The sequence below is a fragment of the Elephas maximus genome, chromosome 24 (genome assembly GCF_024166365.1).
Source record: "Elephas maximus indicus isolate mEleMax1 chromosome 24, mEleMax1 primary haplotype, whole genome shotgun sequence".
In the NCBI taxonomy this organism is placed as follows: domain Eukaryota; kingdom Metazoa; phylum Chordata; class Mammalia; order Proboscidea; family Elephantidae; genus Elephas; species Elephas maximus.
In genome coordinates, this window is record NC_064842.1 from 63664836 (window position 1) to 63686869 (window position 22034).

At 41.0% G+C, this 22034-nt stretch overlaps 2 protein-coding genes and 1 long non-coding RNA gene across 3 annotated transcripts in view; all 3 read left to right on the forward strand.

The window, feature by feature from the left end:
• Window positions 1-1282, forward strand: part of LOC126066873 (complement factor H-like) — a 111189-nt gene extending 109907 nt beyond the window's left edge. The window contains 1 exon segment of the mRNA XM_049868291.1: window positions 619-1282. Coding sequence (XP_049724248.1) covers window positions 619-1282 — 664 coding nt within the window.
• A 60-nt stretch (window positions 1283-1342) lies between these two features.
• LOC126066874 (complement factor H-like) overlaps window positions 1343-22034 on the forward strand; it is a 181157-nt gene continuing 160465 nt past the window's right edge. The window contains exons 1-5 of the mRNA XM_049868292.1: window positions 1343-1585; window positions 1640-2067; window positions 2116-2169; window positions 7449-7480; window positions 20152-20322. Coding sequence (XP_049724249.1) covers window positions 1343-1585; window positions 1640-2067; window positions 2116-2169; window positions 7449-7480; window positions 20152-20322 — 928 coding nt within the window. The remainder of the gene's footprint in view (window positions 1586-1639; window positions 2068-2115; window positions 2170-7448; window positions 7481-20151; window positions 20323-22034) is intronic.
• LOC126066820 (uncharacterized) overlaps window positions 21034-22034 on the forward strand; it is a 56853-nt gene continuing 55852 nt past the window's right edge. The window contains exon 1 of the long non-coding RNA XR_007515267.1: window positions 21034-21507. This is a non-coding gene — a long non-coding RNA (uncharacterized LOC126066820). The remainder of the gene's footprint in view (window positions 21508-22034) is intronic.

The following is a 22034-nucleotide window of genomic DNA, read 5'->3' on the forward strand; positions in this document are numbered from 1 at the left end:
TTGAAGACTAAGGTGCGCCTGACCCAAGCCATGGTATTTTCAATCGCATCATATGCGTGTGAAGGCTGGACAATGGATAAGGCAGACCAAGAAGAACTGACGCTCTTGAATTGTGGTGTTGGCAAAGAATATTGAATATACCATGGACTGGCAAAAGAACGAACAAATCTGTCTTAGGAGAGGTACAACCAGAATGCTCCTTAGAGGCAAGCATGGCGAGACTGCGTCTTACACACTTCGGACACGTTGTCAGGAAGGATCAGTCCCTGGAGAAGGACATCACGCTTGGCAGAGAACAGAGTCAGCGGAAGACCCTTGGCGAGGTGGATTGACACGGTGGCTGCAACAATTGGCTCAAGCATAACAACGATTGTAAGGATGGCTCAGGACCTGGCAGTGTTTCGTTCAGTTGTGCATGGGGTCGCTGTGACTCGGAACTGACTCCACGGCACCTAACAACCGGAACATGACTAACATCACACTTGTCATTTATCTTTATTATAAAACTGTTTCGAGTTTATTCTGACTGATAGTGTTCCTCTAGGACAGACCAGAACTGCCCTTTAGGGTTTCCAGGGCGGGGCTGGTGGATTCAACAGCGCATCTTTTGGCTGGCAGCCAAACGCTTAGCCAGTGCTTCGCCAGGTCCCCTAACAGTCATTTGAGTTTTGATTCACGCCCCTCCTACTTCCCTCCCCCCCCTCCTCCCCACGGTACATATCTCAGAAGGGCGCCTTGGGCCGGCCAGAAGAGAAAACAGAACGAGACTTCGGCAAAGTCCGAAAGATTCACGGATCGAATCCCCTTCACACCCAGCCCCAGAGGGGCAAGCTGGAGGCGAGCATCAGACCAAGGAGGAGAGGCCGTTCTGGAAGGGCCTGTGGGCTACACGCTGCAGACGGGCGGTGGCAGTGGGCGCGAAACGGAGTGGGGGATCGTCGGCCGCCCAGGAAGTTATACACACCGGGACGCGGCCCGGATCGGAAGCTGGATGGATGAAGAGATGAGGACAGGCAGCGGAGAGAGAAGGGTGGGCACCGTAAGGCTGTGGCGCTGTGGGGGGAGTCGCACCCCACCAACACAACGCGGTCGTGGAAACCCCCGGAACAAACGACAATCCTCGCGCGCTTTACAGCCGCACACAGCCGACCAGTCCGGCACGCGCGGGTCCCGGGTCCGGTCCGAGGGCACACCTCGAGGGAGCAGCATCGCCCGGGGAAGCCGGAAGCGATACCCAACGTGGAGAGGCCGATTAAGTTATGGAAAGCTTCCGACCCAATAGGTCGCCTGGAAAACGCACACGTGGTCTCATCGCCAGAGTATCAAGTCTGAGGGCGGCCCCATGACGTCTGGAACGGCAGCTGGCCTCTGCAAACCTGAAAACCACCCACGGTCCGGCCCTGCCAGCGGCGCCTCTGCACGACTTCGGCCCGAATGCGGGCCCCCCGAATGTTCATCCGTCCGGTCCAGGGGCACATCGCCGGAAGCGCCACCGAGCGAGGCGGCTGGCGCTAGCTGCGGCTCCTTGGGGACTGGAGCCGACCGAAAGCTGCACGACGGCCGGGGGAGGGGAGGCTCGCCCCTCGCAACCAGGCGCACGACTGGAGCACTGTAAACACGCTCATGCGCCGGACCCCAGTTCGCCCCGGCGAGACGGTTCTCGGACTCGGAGTGGGGAAACCGGAGCGGCGATAGGCGAGTAGTGTTGCGCCGCCCTTCCGCGGGGCCGGCCCGCCCCTCCCGGGAAGGAGAGCAGCTCTGCCTACGAGTCACCATAGGCGGCTACGCGCAAGAGGAGGGGCGGCGGCTGGGGGATAAAGTTTCCCAAGGCGCTTTCTCACCTAGGACGTGTCTCCCCGCCCCCCCGCCCATCGCCCCCTGCTGGGTCCCGCAAAACTCTCAAGGACGGCGTGGGGAGAGAGTGGAGGGGGTGAGGAGTTCTGCGGTATTGGGAAGCACCGGCGGGGAAAAGCATCGTGAGCGTTCGCGGTCGGGACCGGAGTGTGCCACCCTTCACTTGTGCGAGGAGGAAACAGCACCGCAGCGGCAATCGAGGGCCCCCGTAAGGTACCGCTCCATTTTCTACTCTCTAGTGCTTTTTTTTTTTTTCTTTAGTGCCAGATATGACGAAACGCGGGGCCTCGCCAGTACGCGGCGCGTGCGAACTTTGTAAAACTACGACGCGCGCGGTGCGCGCTTTATGTCAAAAAGCGTAGTTTATCGAGCGAGGCCCTACATTGCCGGACGCCCTCTGTAGAGGGGTCTGCGCTCTAGGGCGGCCTGCGAGAATACATACATACAACATATCTATGGGGCCTATGCGCAACTATCTGATTAAAAAAAAAAAAAGGGCGACTTCACGTGGAACCAAAGGAGCCTTGGTGGGTTCGAACTGCTGACATTTTGTCAGCGGCTGATCCCCTCCAGTTCTACTTAATTTACAATGACTCGAATATAAATACTGTCCTTTCGGTAAAAAGATGAAGTAACAGAAAATAAATGTTATTTTCAGACTCATCTTTCAGAATTATGGAAGAAACAGAGTATAGGTACAAATAGAAATAGTACAAGTATAAAGAAAAGGAGAAGAAAGCCATGCTAAGGATAATAAATATGGCGGTGTGCTAGGTGTGATGATAGGCACAGCAAAAGCAAGTGAGAGGAAGATTATAAAAACTCAGTTGCCAGTATAACAGAACTTCATTAGTGTTAGAGAAATCTCTAACAGTAATGGCATATTTTGCTAATTAAAAAAACTTATGTGTTCTCATGTAGCTAAACGAATTACTACCAGAATGTTTCCCTCTTAGCAATGGAGAACTCTGATATTGGAAATCATGGTAAAATTTGCTTTTCAGAATGCTGACTTTGGCAGAGTGATGATGGATTGGAATGAAATTAAGGAGACAAGTTTAGAGAACACTGCAACACAAGCAGCATCCCTGGGTGGTGCAAAGCATTAGTACACTTGGCTGCTAACCTAAAGGTTGTAGGTTAGAGTCTGTCCAGAAGTGCCTTGGAAGAAAGGCCTGGTGATGTATTTCTGAAAAATCAGCCATTGAAAGCCCTATGGAGCATAATTCTACTGTAGCACATGTGAGATAGCCATGAGTCATAGCTGACTCCACTGGCAAGTGGTATTATATTATTTTAAACTTTTGCTGTGGCTTAGAAAGGAAATATTCGTGGCATAGTGATTTAGAGCTATGGCCACTAACCAAAACATCAGCAGTTGGAATCCACTAGGGGCTCCTTGGAAACCGTATGGGACAGTTAGTTGGAACTGACTTGATGGCAACAGGTTTGGTTTTTGGTTTCAGGGTAAGGGGTGGTGGTTCTTGTTGTATGCCATGGAGTCGTTTCCAACTTATAGCAACCCTATAGGACAGAATAGAACTGCCCCATAGGGTTTCCAAGGAGCAGCTGATGGATTTAAATTTCCAACCTTCTGGTTAGCAGCCTGAGCTAATTAACCTCTGTGCAGGCAGGGCAGGAGTAGGGGGTGGTATGAAAAATTAACTTTGTGCTTGACTCTGCCGAAGCTGGGTGGTGCTGTGGCTTTTTCACTGGTGTTTGGCTCGAGTATGGTGGATGTTAACAAAAAGGTTTTCTGTTGTCAGTCTGCTCTTTTCCTCATCTGTTGACTAGGGGAACAAGTTTTCTTCTAGCTTTTCTGTCTGTGCTTTTTTGAGGCTCCAGTTTGAAGACCTTTGCTCCACCCCGTACAGGATGTAAATGAGGCTATGAGGAGATCCAGAGGTCCCTAAGCAGTCTTCCTTCTGTTCTCCTCCTTTCGGAGCCTTCCTGTGCTTTTTTGTTGTGTTCAGACCAGAGACCAGACCAGTCCCATTGCCATCGAGTCAATTTCGAGTCGATTTGTTGTGTTAGGTGCATGGATTTTAGGTTTAAGAGAAAGGACCTGGGGTGAATGAAGCTATTCCATCTAGGCTTTGATAAGTTCTTTACAAAGCTGTAAAACACTTTTATTCTCAATGTTTCTAATGTTTTAAATTAGTGCTTACCATATGAAATAGTTTTAGTATTTTTTAATTGACCTGTAAATTTGTAACTAACAGTAGGAGAATTCTTAATGTTTTAAAAAAGAGTTGTAAATGTCAGGAAAGTAATAATTTTCCCATTGATTTTTAAGATTTCTTTGCATAATTTTAGCCTGAACCATTATTTTTATGTTCCCACACTACTGTACAAAGAGAGGACTACCTATAATGAATTTTATTTTGGTAGGCATTTAATTTTGTTATGGATCAACTTGATCTTTCAAAGGCTTGTTTTTAAGCTTTATTAAAGCTGGCTTTAGGAATCTTTGCTCAAGAACAAGTTTTTTCAGAATACTAATAAGGCCACTTGTAATTTCTGCTGATGATCTGGGTGGTCAAAGGGGTCTTTCCCCTCTGACTGGCCAAATGTACGTTTCCCTGTTTTGTGTGTTTTCTGGCAGTTGTTGACTTTATTGTGTTCAGGTAGTTGTCCTTTGCCTGTATTTTCATGGAGTTTTGCCCTACACCTTTACAGCACATTAGTGTTCAACTGAAGACTAAACGCTGGCAGCGCAGATTTGTAGAGAGTGCTCCCTCCCTCTTTATCTCTCTGTCTTGGAAAATCTAGTAACCAGAACTTCTTGAACACTGATTTTTGTTTTTTCTATTGAGCAAGACTGCCATGTACTCTTGTCTGGAAACTGCCTCCAAGCTTAAAACCAATTTGATAAACAAGGCTCACCTCATCTATCTCTTTGTCTCTGGGATGATAGTGTCAAGTAAAAACACTTCCAGACTTAGATAAAGAGTCACTTTATTCAGAAAGAATATTGCAATAGGGAGATTTCTCTGATCTGAGAAATTTTCGAGCATCTCAATATTAAACAAAAAAAAAATTTATAGGAAGGAATAAAAAGAATAGTGGTATCTTAGATGGCTTCTCACAAGCTTTTCAGACCCCAGATGCTACTTACTTCACTGGGATGCAGAACATGAACTTCATGAACTATATTATGCCAATTGACTGACTTACCCCGTGAGAGTAATGTTCTAAGCCTTGAAACTCAGAAAACCAATCTCGCAAGGTGTATGATTATGTCTAAGAAGTATCTCTGACTGTGTCCTTTGTGAATATATGTGCAAGCACAGCTATATCTGTACATATAGATACTTCTATCTGTGCCCATATATGTACACACCTGCTCTTACCTGTACACGTAAGTGCCCCTACACATACATGTGTGACCATACGCTCATTTTTGGTTATTGTTGGTGTTGTTGCAGAATTCTGTATCTCGCTGTTTAGCACACACATCCTTTTGTGCAGTTCTTAGTGGCATCTTTACTTTGGTCAAGGTGTGCTCATTACACCCACATTCAGTACTACATTTCCCATTACCAAAAATAATGAGTATATCTGATCTAGGGATTGATTTGCCTCCCCTCCCACCCATCTCTGGTAACCACCAGTGAACATTGATCTCTCTATATGAATCTATTCTTGTCTTCTTATGAAAGGGGGGGTAATACAGTGTTTGTCTTTATGTGATTGACTTATTTCCTTTAGCATTATGTCCTCCAGATCCATCCATGTTAGGATATGTTTTGTGGACTCTTCATCGTTTTTTACAGTTGCATATTATTACACTGTGTATAAAAAAACAAAAAAAACTCAGTGCCGTCGAGTCGATTCTGACTCATAGCAACCCTATAAGACAGAGTAGAACTGCCTCATAGAGTTTCCAAGGAGCACCTAGTGGATCTGAACTGCCGACCCTTTGGTTAGCAGCTGTAGCACTTAACCACTACGCCACCAGGGTTTCCACACTGTGTGTATGTACCACATTTTGCTTATCCATTCATTCATTGAAGGGCACTGTCTTAGTTATCTAGTGCTGCTACAACAGAAATACAACAAGCAGATGGCTTCAACAAACAGAAGTTTAATCTTTCACAATCTAGTAGGCTGGAATTCCGAGTTCAGGGCGCTGGCTCCAGGGAAAGTCTTTCTCTCTCCGTCAGCTCTGGAGGAGGGTCCTTGTCATCAGTCCTCTCTTAGTCTAGGAGCTTCTCCACTCAGAAACCTCAGGTCCAAAGGATGTGCTGTGCTCCTGGCACTGCTTTCTTGGTGGTATGAGGTCCCCTGTCTCTGTATTCACTTCTCTCTATTATTTCTCAAAGAGATTGACTTAAGACACAACGTAATCTTGTATCTTGAGCTCTGCCTCATTAACATAACGGCCACAAAACTTGTCTCATTAATATCATAGAAGTAGGATTTACAGCATATAGGAAATCGCATATAGATGACAAAATGGTTGACAATCACACAGTACTGGGAGTCATAGCTAGCCAAATTGACACATTTTTGGGGGACACAATTCAATCTGTGACAGGCACTTGGGCTATTTCCGTTTTTTTTTGCTATTGTAAAGAACGCTGCAGTGAATGTGGGTGTGCATATGTCTACCTGTGCCCATGTGTATGTTCAATATTTTTTGCCAACAACACGATTCAGAGATGTTAGTTCTTCTGTCTTCCTTATTCATCATCCATCTTTCGCATGCACATGTGATGATTGAAAACATCATGGGTTGGGTCAGGGTCACTTTAGTCTTCAAGGTGATGTCTTTGCTTTTTGTCACTATAAGAGATCCTTTGTAACAGATTTGTCCAATGTCATGTGTCTTTTGATTTATCGATTGCTTGCTCCGTGAATGTTGATTGTGAATCCAAGTAAAATGAAATCCTTGACAAATTCAGGGATGTATGCGTATGTATATATTGTAGATGTCCTGGTGGTGCAATGCTAAAGCTCTCAGCTGCTAACCAAATTGTCAGTGGTTCAAAACAGCCTCTTCACCAGAGAAAATACCTGGCGATCTGCTCCTGTAAAGATTGTTTTACTCTGTTGTATAGGTCGATATGAGTGGGAATTGACTCAACAGGACACAATAACAACAACAACGATACACACACAAACATATTTTTGATGTAAAGTTTTCAAATTATATTAGAAAAAGTTGTATTTGTTTTTTTCAGTTGTTAGGTGTTTGCCAGTAACAGAACTGAAGAGTCGGAGAGTTATCAGTGGTGCATTGGAGCCAGACCAGGAATATGCTTTTGGACAAATGGCACAGTTTGAGTGTAATTCATGTTTCACTTATTATTTATTTTATCTTTTGAATATTTTTTGCTTTTCTTATGCAAATATTTGTTTGAATATCTTGTCCATTATAAAGAATGTAAATAATATAACTGACTTTTATTGAGCAGGTACAATTTCCCTGTGATTGATGTACGTTCTTTACATGTGCCATCTCATTTTACCTTCTAAACAATTCTTTGATTTATATACTATTATCGTCTCTTTTATATTTGAAGAAACTGAGATCTAAAGAAGTGAATTCACTTGCCCTAGCTTAAATGATGAAATTGATTCAAACCTAGGTTATCTGACATCAAAGTCTATGTTCTTAAGAGTAAGTATAGTATACTACTTGGTTTTTATAGGCTGAAATAGAATGCTAAGCTTTCTGCTTCAAGATGCATTACTATAATATTGGTTTCCAGAATAATTTTTTTATAAATTTTAAGCAAGGATTTGTTATTTATTTCTACTGATACATTATGATGACATTCTGTTTTTTAACAGTGCTTCTAGGAAGTGGCTCTGTTTTATGTTGGCTATATACTGTGAGTTTAAAATAAATATTGGATGAATGAAGTTGAATTCGCTAATCTTTGCCTTTAAAAATAATTCTGTAGTAAATTATAAGCCAAGATTTCTTTAATTGTAATAATGCTCACCTGTGACCAATCTGATGATTTTGGCTTTAGTAATGAAACATTATGTTAAATTTGTTTGACTTAGCACTGTTCTTCATTTTACCAATACTTTGGCAGAAATTAAGACAATTTTTATTTTTTAGCATCATCAAAATCTCCAAGTTCTTTAGACTTACAGTGAGATCCAAGCAGAAACATTTCTTTTCTTAGGAATTCTTTCTAACTAGCACTTAGAGTCAGTGATGATGAACTACTATTGATACTTAGCCTAGCAAATACTGCATACTCTAGAGGCTCATGGTAGGCGTTTACATTTGTGCAACTAGTTTTCTGTGGCTAGTAAAAGCTTTCTGGAATTGCAGATGCTCAAGAAAAGTCTTAGACGAAAAATGGGGATACTTCAGAAGTTGAGCATGGAACGAGTATGCCATGGGGAGGAAGATGCAAATGAAGTGAGGCTTATGCTTATTCATTGTTCATGGTTCTCGGAGCAGGGGGCTGTAGTGTAGGATGCATGTAGGGAGAAGTCAGTGTTGGATCGTAGATAGGCCAGTGCAAGGTTCTGAGCTACAGTATACACAACACTGAAAAATTAGGCTCTTATTCAGCCTGATTTGGGAATCAAAGAAAGAGGTTAAGTGGAGTGACAGAGTGACCAGATGGAAGACCATTAAGTTATACACTAGGAAAACGTATTCGAAAGATTGGAGATCAAGGAAGCCAGTTAACATTGCTGTAATCCCAGGAAGAAAATCTTTGAGAGAAGGTGGCATCAAAGATGATGGCCAGTTTCTTATTGACAGAAAATCTAGATGGATGGTGAAGCCACAAAAACAAAAATTTGGTTACTTTTCAGAAACATAATAAGACTTAATTTCATTGACAAAGTGTTGAGTCCATAATTACATTATAATTAATAACTAGAATATGTGTAACTCTTTTTCCTTCACTTAGTGAAAACGCTTATATCAGTAAACATAAATTTTATTATTACATTTGAAGAATGTTACTGGCCACCATTTATTTAGAGAGGACCAACAGATTTCAGACCAAATAAAATGAGCAAAATAAATTAACCAAAATTTTAATGTCCTTCAAAATGAGTGTTGGGGGCAAGGCCAAGATGGCTGACTAGGTAGAAGCTACCTCGGATCCCTCTTGCAAAAAAGACTTGGAACAACAAGTGAATCGATCATATATATGACAATCTACAAACCCTGACTATCAAACACAGATCTAAAGAGTTGACCTGAGTGACAGAGACTCAGCCAGCGCAAGCAGGCTGCATGCTGACACGGCTAACAAGAGAACAAGCAGCCACGGGGAAGCAGTGACTGTTTTCAGAATCTGGAGCCAGTGTCCCAGTCAGAAAACCCTGGCGCCGGGCTTTGGAATGAGTGCAACAGAGCTGAGCATGGCATCCTGAGATGGTGCAAACACGGGACGCAGCCCTAGCCCCCAGAAGTGACCTCGGGGGAAGCCCAGCCAGTGCACACAGGCAGCGCAGCAATGCGGCGGACAGGAGGAGAAGTCACCGGGAGGCAGTCACTGGTTTTGGAGCCTGGAGTGCGGGGCCCAGCTGGGGAAACTTGGCGCTGGGCTTTGGACTGGGAGCGGAGGAACTGACCATGGCTTCTGAGACAACACAAGCACAGGACGCAGGCCTGACCCTTGGGGACAGTCTCGACACAGCCAGCCGACAGCACACAGGCTATACACCCCTTGGGAATCTCAGATAAAACAGCCATCACCAAGCAATATAAGTAACTTTGTCTATATTCCTGGGTGCTACTCTCTTCTATCTATCTGATCCCTCCCCTCCCCTTCTTAGGCGACTTCATTAACATTGGAATTTCCTGAGCCAGAGACTGAAGTGCTCTGCGGTTTTTTGTTTTTTTGGTTTTTTTTGGTCTTTTCCTAAGCCATTCTCCTGGCCTAAGAGAAGCAGCTACAAAAAATCCAGGGACCAAAAATCCTTCCCAAAATTGGACTAAAAATACAGAACCAGCTCCAGCCAAGCATATGAGATCCATGGCCTAGGGCTTACATCCCTACAGGGAACAAGGTGGCTATTATAATGCAAAGGCAATTCTGATAGTGATCTGACTGTAATTGTTTTAGTGGATTACTGGAAAGACAAGTTTCCCAGGTCTGATATCTCCACTTATTAAACAGAGCCCTCACTGACCGACAACGGGGAACTGAGGGCTAAAGCTCCACCCAAACCACCTAGCCTCCTGCCATAGGGGCCTGAGGATAGTGACACCTACCAATCTGTAGAGGTCCATGCATTGGGTGCCTAAGGTACAGCTGCAGAGACCACCCACCAAAGTGCTTTAGGAATAGAGACACACCTACCTCACTGGCACTTGGGGGAAGCCTGTCGGCATCCTGCCCTCCTTGGAGTGTGACCCCCTGCTACTACTAAAATCTGGTGCACACAATTATCACCACTACTCCTCTAAGTTAATAGGTGACAGTCTACACCACACACTTAGTGACCCAAAATCAGAACACCTAAGCTGATTCTATTCAAGAATAGTGAATGGACTCTTAGGCTTATGTATCTGGTAACAGCCCAAACCAGCTGATAATAGGCCATAAGTGATTCAAAGGCTACAGTGATCAAGACAGTGCAATCTAGTACCCCATCTATGTATTAAAAAAAACAAAACAAGATAAGACTCACCAAATATAAAATAAATCATTAGAATACCTTATAGATGGCTCGGAGAGAGCAGTCGATATCAAACCACATAAAGAAGCAGACCATGATTGCTCCTAAAACTCACCAAATTAAAGAATCAAAATATTTCCCAAATGAAGATACAATCCTGGAATTGCCAGATACAGAACATAAAAAAACTAATTTACAGAATGCTTCAAGACATCAGGGATGACCTCATAAATGAAATAAGGCAATCTACAGAAAAAGCCAAGGAACACAATGATAAAGCACTTGAAGAAATCAAAAAGATTATTCAAGAACATAGTGGAAAAATTAATAAGCTGCAAGAATCCATAGAGAAACAGCATTCAGAAATCCAAAAGATTAACAGTAAAATGACAGAATTAGACAACTCAGTAGGAAGTCAGAGGAGCAGAATCGAGGAATTGGAATGCAGAGGGGGGGAGCTGGAGGATAAAGCAATTGACACCAATATAGTTGAAGAAAAATCAGATAAAACAATTAGAAAAAATGAAGAAACCCTAAGAATCATGTGGGACTCTATCAAGAAGAATAACTTGTGTGTGATTGGAGTTCAGAACAGGGAGGGATAACAGAAAATACAGACAGAATAGTAGAAGATCTGTTGGCGGAAAACTTCCCTGGCATCATGAAAGAAGAAAGGATATCTATCCAAGATGCTCATCAAACCCCATATAAGATTGATCCAGAAAGAAAATCACCAGGACATATTATCATCAAACTTGCCAAAACCAAAGATAAAGAGAAAATTTTAAAAGCAGCCAGGGATAAAAGAAAGGTTTCCTACAAAGGAGAATCAATAAGAATAAGCTCAGACTACTCAGCAGAAGCCATGCAGTCAAGAGGGCAATGGGATGACATATATAGAGCACTGAAGGAGAAAAACTGCCAGCCAAGGATCATATATCCAGGAAAACTCTCTCTCAAATATGAAGGTGAAATTAAAACATTTGCAGATAAACACAAGCTTAGAGAATTTGAAAAAACCAAACCAAAGCTACAAGAAATGCTAAAGGAAGTTGGTCAGAAAATCAATAATATCAGATACCAACAAAACACAAGGTCACAAAACAGAACATCCTGATATCAACTCAAATAGGGAAATCACAAAAACAAATTAAGATTAATTTTAAAAAGAAAAAAGTGCTAAAAACAGGGAATCATTAAAGTCAATATGTAAAAGATCACAAAAACCAAAAAGAGGGACTGAATACATGAGGCATAGAACTCCCATAAGGAGAGGAAAACAAGGTGATACAGGACGATACAAGTTAGGTTTTTACTTAGAAAAATAGGGGTAAATATTAAGGTAAACACAAAGAGGTCTAACAATTCCATAACTCAAAATAAAAATCAAGAAAAAGTAATGACTCAGCAAACATAAATTCGACTACTATGAAAATGAGGAACACACAATTTACAAAGGAGAATGTCTCAGCACAAAAAAGTAAGTGGAAAAATGCAGTTGTCAACAACACACACAAAAAGCCATCAAAATGACAGCACTAAACACATACTTATCTATAATTACACTGAATGTAAATGGGCTAAATGCACCAATAAAGACACAGTCTCAGACTGGATAAAGAAACACAATCCGTCTATACGCTGCCTACAACAGACACACATGAGACATACAGACACAAACAAACTGAAACTCAAAGGATGGAAAAAAATACATCAAGCAAACAAGAAGCAAAAAAGAGCAGGAGTAACAATATTAATTTCTGACAAAATAGACTTTAAAGTTAAATCCACCACAAAGGATAAAGAAGGACACTATATAACGATTAAAGGGACAATTGACCAGGAAGATATAACCATATTAAATATTTATGCACCCAGTGACAGGGCTGCAAGATACATAAAACAAACTTTAACAGAACTGAAAAGTGAGATAGACCCCTCCACAATTACAGTAGGAGACTTCAACACACCACTTTCGAAGAAGGATAGGACTTCCAGTAAGAAGCTCAATAGAGACACAGAAGACCTAATTGCTACAATCAACCAACTTGACCTCATAGACTTATACAGAACTTTCCACACAAGAGCTGCAAAGTATACTTTTTTTTCTAGTGCACACGGAACATTCTCTAGAATAGACCACATATTAGGTCATAAAACAAACCTTTGCAGAATCTAAAACATCGAAATATTACAAAGCATCTTCTCAGACCACAAGGCCATGAAAGTGGAAATCAATAACAGAAAAATCAGGAAAAAGAAATCAAATACTTGGAAACTGAACAATACCATGCTCAAAAAAGACTGGGTTATAGAAGATATTAAGGAGGGAATAAAGAAATTCATAGAATGCAACGAGATTGAAAACACTTCCTATCAAAATCTCTAGGACACAGCAAAAGCAGTGCTCAGAGATCAATTTATATCTATCAATGCACACATACATAAAGAAGAAAGAGCCAAAATCAGAGAACTGTCCCTACAACTAGAACAAATAGAAAGCGAACAACAAAAGAATCCATCAGGCAGAAGAAGAAAACAAATAATAAAAATTAGAGATGAACATAATTAGAGAACAGAAAAACAATTGAAAGAATTAGCAAAGCCAAAAGCTGGTTCTTTGAAAAAAATTAACAGAATTGAAAAATCATTGGCCAGACTGACTAAAGAAATACAGGAAAGGAAACAAATAACCTGAATAAGAAATGAAATGGGCCATATCACAACAGACCCAACTGAGATGAAAGAATCATATCAGATTATTACAAAAAATTGTACTCTAACAAATTTGCAAACCTAGAAGAAATGGATGAATTCCTAGAAAAACACCTCCTACCTAAACTAACACAGTCAGAAGTAGAACAACTAAATAGACTCATAACAAAAAAAAGAGATTGAAAAGGTAATCAAAAAACTCCCAACAAAAAAAAAAAGCCCTGGCCTGGACGGCTTCACTGCAGAGTTCTACCAAACTTTCAGGGAAGAGTTAACACCACTACTACTAAAGGTATTTCAAAGCATAGAAAATGATGGAATACTACCTAACTCATTCTATGAAGCCACCATATCCCTGATACCAAAACCAGGTAAAGACAACACAAAAAAAGAAAACTACAGACTTATATCCCTCATGAACATAGATACAAAAATCCTCAACAAAATTCTACCAATAGAATTCAACAACATATCAAAAACATAATCCACCACGACCAAGTGGGATTTATACCAGGTATGCAAGGCTGGTTTAATATTAGAAAAACCATCAATGTAATCCACCATATAAATAAAACAAAAGACAAAAAACACATGATCTTATCAACTGATGCAGAAAAGGCATTTGACGAAGTCCAACACCCGTTTATGATAAAAACTCTCAGCAAAATAGGACTTGAAGGAAAATTCCTCAACATTTTTTTTTTATACGAAGCCAACAGCCAGCATCACTGTAAATGGAGAGAGCCTGAAAGCATTTCCCTTGAGAACGAGAGCCAGACAAGGATGCCCTTTATCACCACTCTTATTCAACATTGTGCTAGAGGTCCTAGCCAGAACAATTAGGCTAGACAAAGAAATAAAGGGCATCCGGATTGGCAAGGAGGAAGTAAAATTATCTCTATTTGCAGATGACATGATCTTATACACAGAAAACTATAAGAAATCCTCCAGAAAACTACTGAAACTAATAGAAGACTTTGACGGAGTCTCAGGTTATAAGATAAACATACAAAAATCACTTGGATTCCTCTACATTAACAAAAAGAACATCAAAGAGGAAATAACCAAATCAATACCGTTCACAGTAGCCCCCAAGAAGATAAAATACTTAGGAATAAATCTTACCAAAGATGTAAAAGACCTGTATAAAGAAAACTACAAAGTAATACTACAAGAAACTAAAAAGAACCTACTTAAGTGGAAAAACATACCTTGCTCATGGATAGGAAGACTTAACATAGTAAAAATGCCTATTCTACCAAAAGCCATCTATACATACAATGCACTTCCGATTCAAATTCCAATGATATTTTTAAATGTAATGGAAAAACAAATCACCAGCTTCATATAGAAGGGGAAGAAGTCTCGGATAAGTGAAGCATTACTGAAAAAGAAGAAGAAAGTGGGAGGCCTCACTCTACCTGATTTTAGAAACTATTATACAGCCACAGTAGTTGAAACAGCCTGGTACTGGTACAACAACAGGCACATAGACCAATGGAACAGAATTGAGAACCCAGATATAAATCCATCCACATATGAGCAGATGATATTTGATAAAGGCCCAGTGTCAGTTAATTGGGGAAAAGATAGTCTTTTTAACAAATGGTGCTGGCATAATTGGATATCCATTTGCAAAAAAATGAAACAGGACCCATACCTCACACCATGCACAAAAACTAACTCCAAGTGGACCAAAGACCTAAACATAAAGACTAAAACGATAAAGATCATGGAAGAAAAAATAGGGACAACATTAGGAGCCCTAATACAAGGCATAAACAGAATACAAAACATTGCCAAAAACAATGAAAAGAAACCAGATAACAGGGAGCTCCTGAAAATCAAACACCTATGCTCATCTAAAGACTTCACCAAAAGAGTAAAAAGACCACCTACACACTGGGAAAGAATTCTCAACTATGACATCTCCGACTAGCGCCTGATCTCTAAAATCTACATGATTCTGTTAAAACTCAACCACAAAAAGACAAACAACCCAATCAAGAAGTGGGCAAAGGATATGAACACGCACTTCACTAAAGAAGATATTCAGGCAGGTAACAGATACATGCGAAAATGCTCTCGATCATTGAGCATTAGAGAAATGCAAATTAAAACTGCGATGAGATCCCCTCTCACTCCAACAAGGCTGGCATTAATCCAAAAAACACAAAATAATAAATGTTGGAGAGGCTGCGGAGAGATTGGAACTCTTATACACTGCTGGTGGGAATGTAAAATGGTACAACCACTTTGGAAATCTATCTGGCGTTATCTTAAAAAGTTAGAACTACCATACAACCCAGAAATCCCACTCCTCGGAATATACCCTCGAGAAATAAGAGCCTTCACACAAACAGATATATGCACACCCATGTTTATTGCAGCTCTGTTTACAATAGCAAAAAGCTGGAAGCAACCAAGGTGTCCATCAACGACGAATGGTTCAATGAATTCTGGTATATTCACACAGTGGAATGCTACACATGGATAAAAAACAGTGACGAATCTGTGAAACATTTCATAACATGGAGGAACCTGAAAGGCATTATGCTGAGTGAAATTAGAGACAAAAAGACAAATATTGTATAAGACCACTATTATAAGATCTTGAGAAATAGTATAAACTGAGAAGAACACATTCCTTTGTGGTTATGACGGGGAGAGGGAGGGTGGGTGGGAGAGGGTTATATACTGATTAGTTAGTAGATAAGAACTACTTTAGGTGAAGGGAAGGACAATGCTCAAAACACGAAAGCTCAGCTCAACCGGACTGGACCAAAAGCAAAGAAGTTTCGGGGATAAACTGAATGCTTCAAAGGTCAGCGGAGCAAGGGGCGGGGTTTGGGAACTATGGCTTAAGGGGACTTCTAAGTCCATTGGCAAAATAATTCTATTATGAAAACATTCTGCATCCCACTTTGAAGTGTGGCATCTGGGGTCTTAAATGCTAACAAGCGACCATCTCAGATGCATCAATTGGTCTCAACCCACCCGGATCAAAGGACAATGAAGAACACCAAGGTCACAAAATAACTATGAGCCCAAGAGACAGAAAGGGCCACACGAACCAGAGACTTACATCATCCTGAGACCAGAAGAACTAGTTGGTGCCCGGCCACAACCGATGACTGCCCTGACGGGGAGCACAACAGAGAACCCCCGAGGGAGCAGGAGATCAGTGGGAGGCAGACCCCAAATTCACATAAAAAGACCAGACTTAATGGTCTGACTGAGACTAGAAGAAATCTGGTGATCATGGTCCCCAAACCTTCCGTTGGCCCAGGACAGGAACCATTCCCAAAGACAACTCATCAGACATGGAAGGGACTGGACAATGGGTAGGAGAGAGAAGCTGATGAAGAGTGAGCTACTTGTATCAGGTGGACACTCGAGACTGTGTTGGCATCTCCTGTCTGGAGGGGAGATAGGAGGGTAGAGAGGGTTAGAAATTGGCAAAATTGTCACGAAGGGAGAGACTGGAAGGTCTGACTCATTAGGGGGAGAGTAAGTGGGAGTATGGAGTAAGGTGTATATAAGCTTATATGTGACAGACTGACTTGATTTGTAAACGTTCACTTAAAACTCAAAATTATTAAGAAAAAAATTCTAGCCAATAGAATACAACAACATATCAAAAAAAACAACCCACCACGACCAAGTGAGATTTATACCAGGTATGCAAGGCTGGCTTAATATTAGAAAAACCATTAATGTAATCCACCATATAAATAAAACAAAAGACAAAAACCACATGATCTTATCAACTGATGCAGAAAAGGCATTTGACGAAGTCCAACACTCATTCATGATAAAAACTCTCAGCAAAATAGGAATTGAAGGAAAATTCCTCAACATAATAAAGGGCATCTAACAAAGCCAACAGCCAACATCACTCTAAATGGAGAGAGCCTGAAAACATTTGCCTTGAGAAAGGGAACCAGACAAGGTTGCCCTTTATTACCGCTCTTATTCAACGTTATGCTAGAGGTCCTAGCCAGAACAATTAGGCTAGACAAAGAAATAAAAGGCATCCGGATTGGCAAGGAGGAAGTAAAATTATCTCTATTTGCAGATGACATGATCTTATACACAGAAAACTATAAGGAATCCTCCAGAAAACTACTGAAACTAATAGAAGAGTTCGGTAGAGTCTCAGGTTATAAGATAAACATACAAAAATCACTTGGATTCCTCTACATCAACAAAAAGAACATCGAAGAGGAAATCACCAATTCAATACCATTCCCAGTAGCCCCCAAGAAGATAAAATACTTAGGAATAAATCTTACCAAAGATGTAAAAGACGTATACAAAGAAAACTACGAAGTACTAGTGCAAGAAACTTTTAGGGGCCTACATAAGTGGTAAAAGATACTTTGCTCATGGATAGGAAGACTTAATGTAGTAAAAATGTCTATTCTACCAAAAGCCATCTATACATACAATGCACTTCCGATCCAAATTCCAATGACATTTTTTAAGGTGATGGAGAACAAATCATCAACTTCATGTGGAAGGGAAAGAAGCCCCGGATAAGTAAAGCATTACTGAAAAAGAAGAAGAAAGTGGGAGGCCTCACTCTACCTGATTTTAGAAACTATTATACAGCCACAGTAGTCAAAACAGCCTGGTACTGGTACAACAACAGGCATATAGACCAATGGAACAGAATCGAGAACCTAGATATAAATCCATCCACATATGAGCAGCTGATATTTGACAAAGGACCAGTGTCAGTTAATTGGGGAAAAGAGAGTCTTTTTAACAAATGGTGCTGGCATAACTGGATATCCATTTGCAAAAAAGCAAAACAGGACCCGTACCTCACACCATGTATAAAAACTAACTCCAAGTGGATCAAAGACCGAAACATAAAGACTAAAACGATGAAGATCATGGAAGAAAAAATAGGGACAACACTAGGAGCCCTAATACAAGGCATAAACAGAATACAAAACATTACCAAAAATGACGAAGAGAAACCAGATAACTGGAAGCTCCTAAAAATCAAACACCTATGCTCATCTGAAGACTTCACCAAAAGAGTAAAAAGACCACCTATGGACTGGGAAAAAATGTTCAACTATGATATCTCTGACCAGTGCCTTATCTCTAAAATCTATATGATTCTGTTAAAACTCAACCACAAAAAGACAAACAACGGAATCAAAAAGTGGGCAAAGGATATGAACATGCACTTCACTAAGGAAGACATTCAGGCAGCTAACAGATACATGAGAAAATGCTCTCAGTCATTAGCCATTAGAGAAATGCAAATTAAAACTACGATGAGATTCCGTCTCACTCCAACAAGGCTGGCATTAATCCAAAAAACACAAAATAATAAATGTTGGAGAGGCCGCGGAGAGATTGGAACTCTTATACACGGCTGGTGGGAATGTAAAATGGTACAGCCACTTTGGAAATCTATCTGGCATTTTCTTAAAAAGTTAGAAATAGAACTACCGTACAACCCAGAAATCCCACTCCTCGGAATATACCCTAGAGACATAAGAGCCTTCACACGAACAGATACATGCACACCCATGTTTACTGCAGCAGTGTTTACAATATAGCAAAAGGCTGGAAGCAACCAAGGTGTCCATCAACGGATGAATGGTTAATGAAATTATGGTATATTCACACAATGGAATACTACGCACCGATAAAGAACAGTTACGAATCCGTGAAGCATTTCATAACATGGAGGAACCTGGAAGCATCATGCTGCATGAAATTAGTCAGATGCAAAAGGGCAAATATTATATAAGACCGCTATTATAAGATCTTGAGAAATAGTATAAACTGAGAAGAACACATTCTTTTGTGGTTACGAGAGGGGGGAGGGAGGGAGGTTGGGAGAGGGTTGTTTACTGATTAGTTAGTAGATAAGAACTACTTTAAGTGAAGGAAAGGACAATACTTGATACAGGGATGGTCAGCTGAACTGGACTGGAGTAAAAGCAAAGAAGTTTCCGGGATAAACTGAATGCTTCAAAGGTCAGCAGAGCAAGGGCGGGGGTTTGGGGACTATGGCTTAAGGGGACTTCTGAGTCAATTGGCAAAATAAATTCTATTATGAAAACATTCTGCATCCCACTTTGAAGCGTGGGGTTTGGGGTCTTAAATGCTAACAAGCGGCCATCTCAGATGCATCAATTGGTCTCAACCCACCTGGATCAAAGGACAATGAAGAACACCAAGGTCACACAATAACTATGAGCCCAAGAGACAGAAAGGGCCACAGGAACTAGAGACTTACATCATCCTGAGACCAGAAGAACTAGATGGTGCCCGGCCACAACTGATGACTGCCCTGACAGGGAGCACAACAGAGAACCCCTGAGGGAGCAGGAGAACAATGGGATGCAGACCCCAAATTCTCATAAAAAGACCAGACTTAATGTTCTGAGTGAGACTAGAGGAATCCCAGCGATCATCATCCCCAAACCTTCTGTTTGCCCAGGACAGGAACCATTCCTGAAGACAACTCATCAGACATGGAAGGGACTGGACAATGGGTTGGAGAGAGATGCTGATGAAGAGTGAGCTACTTGTATCAGGTGGACACTTGAGATTGTGTTGGCATCTCCTGTCTGGAGGCGAGATAGGAGGGTAGAGAGGGTTAGAAACTGGCAAAACGGTCATGAAAGGAGAGACTGGAAGGAGGGAGTGGGCTGACTCATTAGGGGGAGAGTAAATGGGAGTATGTAGTAAGGTGCATATAAGCTTATATGTGACAGACTGACTTGATTTGTAAACTTTCACTTAAAGCACAATAAAAATTATTTAAAAAATGAGTGTTAAGAATAATAGATAAATCATTCATCAAGCGTTGAAGTTGAAATAGAACTTCGGTTGGGTGCTTATGTAATGAAACAAAAATTGCCTTTTTAAATGACTGTGCCTTGGTCACAGCCCTTTAATTCATGGTTAACATTTCGGAATTTACTCTTTTCTTTTTAGAAATTTCCTGCAAATTACAAGAAATTGTAAGTGGATATTCTGTATCTCCAGACAGAATTTATAAGGTGAATGAGCGATTTCACCATAAATGTAACCAGGGTTTTGAATACAGTGAAAGAGGAGATGCTGTATGCACCCAAAATAGATGGAGTTCATGTCCTTCACATAAAAGTTATGTTATATTTCTTTTCTGTCTCTTTTGCAGTATACTTTAATTAACCATTTCAATTGATATCTCTTTTAAATAAGCAATCTATTTTTTCTCCCAAGTGAAATATTTAATTTTACATGGGTATCTATTTTAGAATAGAGATCTGATCTCAGAAGTACAAAGCATAGAATTTAACATTTGCAAGGTCTGTTTTGAAATCAGTTTGCATGAGCCTGTCACTCTGAAAATAGAAATAAACAAGACTAGAGAGTTTAATACTTCAGTAAGTAGTAGGTTCATTGTCAAAAAGCACACCTCGAGCCAGGAATATACCAGGCTTCTAATTCTCAGGCATAAATGATTCTTAAATAATTACTTTGTGTCCTTGAAAGATCTTCCTTTTGCTTTAAAAAGTACCAGATGAGGAAAACCTTAATTAATTAATCAGAAGAAGTTGAGCAGGGTAGGAGTCCCCCCCCACCCGGGGGAGGAAGATGTAAATGGAAATTTTAATTAACAACAAGCCTATTACTAATCAACAGTGATGTAGGTGCTGAAAATAATCTAACCCTCCTGGATTTCATAATGGAAGGATGTTGTTCAGCACCAAAGAGTTAATCTCAACTGTTTTTTGTCCACCAGCAGTTATGGCTAGAATATTGTGTGTTAATCAGCATATTGCTTTTTAAAAATGATGGTTTAAACTATCATGGCCTAGATCAGAGCATATAGACAGTTGAAGAATTTAAAAACATCATACCTTAAGAAGAAAAAGAAGACAAAGCTATAAGATGATGAGAGTGTTCTTTACGTATTTGGGAACATTTATGAAATGTAGTGAGTTAGCTTTTGGTAAGGTTTGCCACAGTGAGTGAAACAAACATCACTGTTATACAGTATGGAATCAAAGGACAAACAGAAGGCCACTGTGGTGGTAATACACAGGAAAAGGGAAAGTGACCGAAGATAAATTAGGTGTTGTTTGGTGCCATCGAGTTGGCTCCAACTCATAGCAACTTTGTGTATAACAGAATGAAACATTGCTAGGTCCTGCACCATTCTCACAATCATTGCTATGTTTGAGCCACATTTTGTAGCCAATGTGTCAATCCATCTTATTGAGGGTCTCTTTTCTACACAGACTCTGCTTTACGAAGCATCAAGTTCTTCTCCAGTAATTAGTCTGTCCTGATGACATGGCTGAAGTAAGTCTCTCCATCTTGCTTTTTTTTTTTTTTTTTATTAACTTTTATTGAACTTCAAGTGAACGTTTACAAATCAAGTCAGTCTGTCACATATAAGTTAATATACATCTTACTCCTTACTCCCACTTGCTCTCCCCCTAATGAGTCAGCCCTTCCAGTCTCTCCTTTCGTGAAAACTTTGGCAGCCTCCAACTCTCTCTATCCTCCCATCCCCCCTCCAGACAGGAGATGCCAACACAGTCTCAAGTGTCCACCTGATATTATTATCTCACTCTTCATCAGCATCTCTCTCTCACCCACTGTCCAGTCCTTTTCATGTCTGATGAATTGTCTTCGGGGATGGTTCCCGTCCTGTGCCAACAGAAGGTTTGGGGACCATGACCGCCGGGATTCCTCTAGTCACATCCAGACCATTAAGTATGGTCTTTTTATGAGAATTTGGGGTCTGCATCCCACTTATCTCCTGCTCCCTCAGGGGTTCCCTGTTGTGCTCCCTGTCAGGGCAGTCATCGGTTGTGGCCGGGCAC